This window comes from Photinus pyralis, unplaced genomic scaffold (genome assembly GCF_008802855.1).
Source record: "Photinus pyralis isolate 1611_PpyrPB1 unplaced genomic scaffold, Ppyr1.3 Ppyr1.4_LG3b, whole genome shotgun sequence".
Lineage (NCBI taxonomy): Eukaryota > Metazoa > Arthropoda > Insecta > Coleoptera > Lampyridae > Photinus > Photinus pyralis.
In genome coordinates, this window is record NW_022170510.1 from 24,639,820 (window position 1) to 24,643,765 (window position 3,946).

Sequence of the window (3,946 nt, forward strand, 5' to 3'; positions counted from 1 at the left end):
TTATGCCAGCTGAAAGAGTTTCAACATCTTGGAGATAATTTTCTTCTGTACGAATTTGGGAAGGGTCCTCCACAAATTGAGTTTTGCTTTCAGCTTTGGTACTTTTGCATATACGACAAAAATTATTTGCCTGAAAACTCTCAGTAAACCCTAAAATTGAATTAAGTCCTAAATTATCACCAAGAACGGTTACAACAGTGAAATACACATTAATTTTTTTGGTATTAAAGTTTATGGTTATGCCTTGGGTTTCAAGAAATATCAACTCGTCCATTAGTTTCGAAAATATCTTTTTATTACCAAAAGCAGTTCGATCTGAAGAGTAAAATAAGCAACATACCAAAATATTTTCCAATAATGTAGCAAGCTCGGGAGGAATACAAGCCAAGGACACATAGGTTGCTCCAATTTTGTATACACCGGCTTTGCTTCCCAGAGGGTTGCAACATTCAAAGTCGTCGAAATAAATTAGTAGTGGTAGTATAATTTTATCATTTGGATACTTTTGCACTAAATTCCTCCATATTTGGCCTTGAAACACACTTGATAGTAAATGCGGTGGAAGTGACATTTCTTTTTGCATGTAGGACATTATAGTTTGAAAAATATTTGGTAATTCTAAAAACAACTTAAAAATTTTCCTTAAAGGAATAATTTGACCTTCTATTTTTTTAAATGTCATTGCAGTGGAATTAGAAATGTCATTTCTTGATCTTAATTTTTGCAATGACGGCTGCTCTCCAATTATAAAAGTTTCTGGTTTTATATAAGTATTCAAATTTGTGAAGTACTTAAATCGTAGGTACTCACTACCAAGTTCTTCAAGAACATTTAATAAATCCGAAAAAACGTTTGAAATTGCCAAAACATGTTGAGATGTTAATTCTAATTGTTCCATTATAGACTTTAAATATGTAGACAGATTTCTCATCAATTCTGTAACACTCTCAACTACAAGTTGAACAATACTCCTTGGTAATGAAGACATACTGTACAGGCGTCCTATTAAAGCAACAATTTCATTTATGAGAGGATTATCCGAGAGAGTGTCGGAATTAAATTTATCATCATCATTGCAATGTGCAACGGGTGCTTCAGATTGAGAATCGGGATTTGTGCCGGAACTCTGTGGAAGATTAAGTAGTTGTAATGGAATTGCACCTCTAGTCTCATTAGTAATCGGATGAAAATGTGTATTGTTTATATGTTTGCGGAAGCTTGCAAGACTACAAAACTCCCTACCACAGTTTGCTTGCACACATTTAAAGTTATTTAACAAGGAGTGTATAATTTTTAAGTGATTCAATAAATTCTCAGGGGACGAACATGTTTTTTTACATTGGAAACAAACAAATGTTGCTTTAAGTTCAGCCATTTCACTGTAAAAGGTCTTGAATGAAGGGAATTTTTATGTCGCTTGCAGTTTTTATTCTGTAAGAACAAAATTGTAATAAATACCATATATGTTGGCATTCAAAAGGATATTTGACATCCAAGACATGAAATGACTTAAAGCAAACATCTATTGCTTCATTAACAGATAATGTTTTATACATAAAATTATTAATAACAACATACGAAGAAGTGATATTGGTTAATGCAGGACCTACTAGTAAAATATACGGGTGCACAGTAAGACCCATTGCATACATTGCGTCAATTTTCGTCGACTTGCACCTCTCAATATCGCCAGGAGTGTACGCATGTATAAAAAGTCCATTTTTACATTCTGCAGTAGATGGCTTCCAATGGCCTTTGCCTTTCACCCTCGTCCTTCCTTTAGGAGGTACTAACAGTGGCAACAAAGACAACTTCACTGCATTCTGGGAGTCTGCAAATACAATTTCAAATTAGAATCCACGTAGTACGAATGTGAATCGCTTTTTGAGCAGAGATGAGGCAAGTCTCGTCTTATACAATTCATGTATATATGCAATAGTTTACCTGTAGTTAAATTCTCGCCATTCAGCAAATCCAGTAAAGCTGTATCCGAAGCAGAAAAATGCTTTCGCCTTTTTTCTAAAATGTTTTCAAAAAATTCATCGAAATTCAGTTGCGTGTACGAATCTATAATACTATCGAAATCTCTTAGAATCTGTGAAAAATACATTAATTATAAAGTTGTATAAAGCAAATTAGGGTTTAGTATTACCAGTTCTACTGCAATTTGGTTTTTAAGTATTGGCCACTGGTCAAAAAATTGAGTAACAGATTGGTCACTGTGATCCTTTCGTCGAAGTTGAAAGGACTTCTCCCAGTGCTGTATCACTTCATGTAAAGGCTCTGAGTTTAGTTGCAGCCAAATTTTACTGTCCTTTTGACCTTCCGAAATTTCTGAAAAGGTACAAATGAGAAAGAAATTGTTAAAATATATTATGACTGGCTTACCAATACTTTGCTGATTAACACCTGTTTGTGGGGGATGCAGTTCAGTAAACTCTTGGGCACGCCTTAACGCCGTTAATTTATTTCTGTGTTTATCAACCAATTTTCCTCGTGCTACAATTGGCTTATTCAAAGAGGAATGTTTTTTGGGGATTGGGTCTACATAATATGTGGCCTTCTTCTCAGTCGAAAACAATTCTACTATTTTGTCCGCAATAAACGAAAGGGATTCGTTATTCAGTCTTTTCCCCTTATTTAAAAAATGCGTTATTATAATTTCACAAATTACATTTCTGTCTTTATTAGAGAATGTGTGAAGATGTTCAAATTTTTTTAGAAGCGTTTGCCCAATAGCGTCATTTTGTAAAATATCTTTGAGGACAAAGGTGCAGTCGTCCACGGAAATCGTGGAAATAAAAGAGGAATTAAGGCCGCAATCTTCGTTAGAAAGGTTTGTAATCGTGCTAGCAGAAGCCGTGGATGGTGTGTTTACCACCCAAAATACTTCAGGCGTGCCAATATTTTCCGACTGCGGAATATTTTCTTGTTCAGTAGAATGGAACCTTTTTGGTGACACGGATGGTGAATGTTCTATCTCTTCATCGGCAACCCTTTTCTAAAATAAGATGAAATCTTAAAGTCTAATAATAAAAATTAAAATACTTAATTACATTATTTTCGTTGACAGAAGGGCTCTGTAATTGCAAAAGACCTTTTCGAAAACGAATTTGGTCCCCGATGCGTGGGATAAGGCTGCCGATCTGCACATCAGTAAGAAGTGGCAAAAATTCAATTTCGGTAACGTTCTGTTCTACAAAAAATGAACTAATAAACATATTACTCAAATACAGCATGGGGGGGGGGGGAGGTTGATAATTGACTAACTATCACAACGTCGATATAATAGCCTTGAAACGAACTTTGATTTAAGGAGAAAAAGTTACAGCTGATTCAAGTCATTTGAAACATTATAGGTACCTATTGCAGGCAAAATTGTTTCAAGTACAATTTCTCAAATTACTTCCAACAGTACCTGAATATACATATCTATAATTTATTACATTGGTTAGAGATCTTCACCAAAGAGCGATGACTGAAGATAAAGTAATATAAAATAAATAGCATTGGCTTTTCACGGTTTGCATTGTATGCATATCTATTTAAGGCTACATATAAGTAAGTTGGAATAGTATTGTTAAAAAAATGTTTCTTACCTGTAAAAGATGGTAATAGATGGTGTAAATTGTTTTTCACTAAAAACTCCTCCATTTATATATAGGTACTTAAAACTTCAAACAAAAACCACAGCTTAAAAACCTCAAGATGTTACCATACGAAGACGCAACGAAATAATGGCGCATGACTCAATCGTTATGATGCATTTGCGAAATAAAGTACCTACCTACTTGTAACAAAACAATTATTTGTTGAATCAAACAAATATTCCTTTGAATTAAACCATAACGCAATTTTCGTTCCTCGAAACAAATGTTTCTTTCCTAAAAGATTTTATAATATCGATCCAGCTCATTAACAAACAATTTATTTCTTATAAACAACG

At 34.0% G+C, this 3,946-nt stretch overlaps 1 protein-coding gene across 1 annotated transcript; it reads right to left on the reverse strand.

The window, feature by feature from the left end:
• LOC116166434 lies at positions 1 to 3,880 on the reverse strand. Its single transcript, XM_031481385.1, has 7 exons — positions 3,600 to 3,880; positions 3,057 to 3,196; positions 2,389 to 3,001; positions 2,153 to 2,334; positions 1,945 to 2,095; positions 1,611 to 1,831; positions 1 to 150 (listed from the first exon to the last, which is right to left on the reverse strand). Exons 1-7 carry the CDS (start codon positions 3,652 to 3,654, stop codon positions 1 to 3), a joined length of 1,512 nt encoding a protein of 503 aa, XP_031337245.1. The 5' UTR covers positions 3,655 to 3,880.
• Between the last annotated feature and the right edge of the window lie 66 nt (positions 3,881 to 3,946).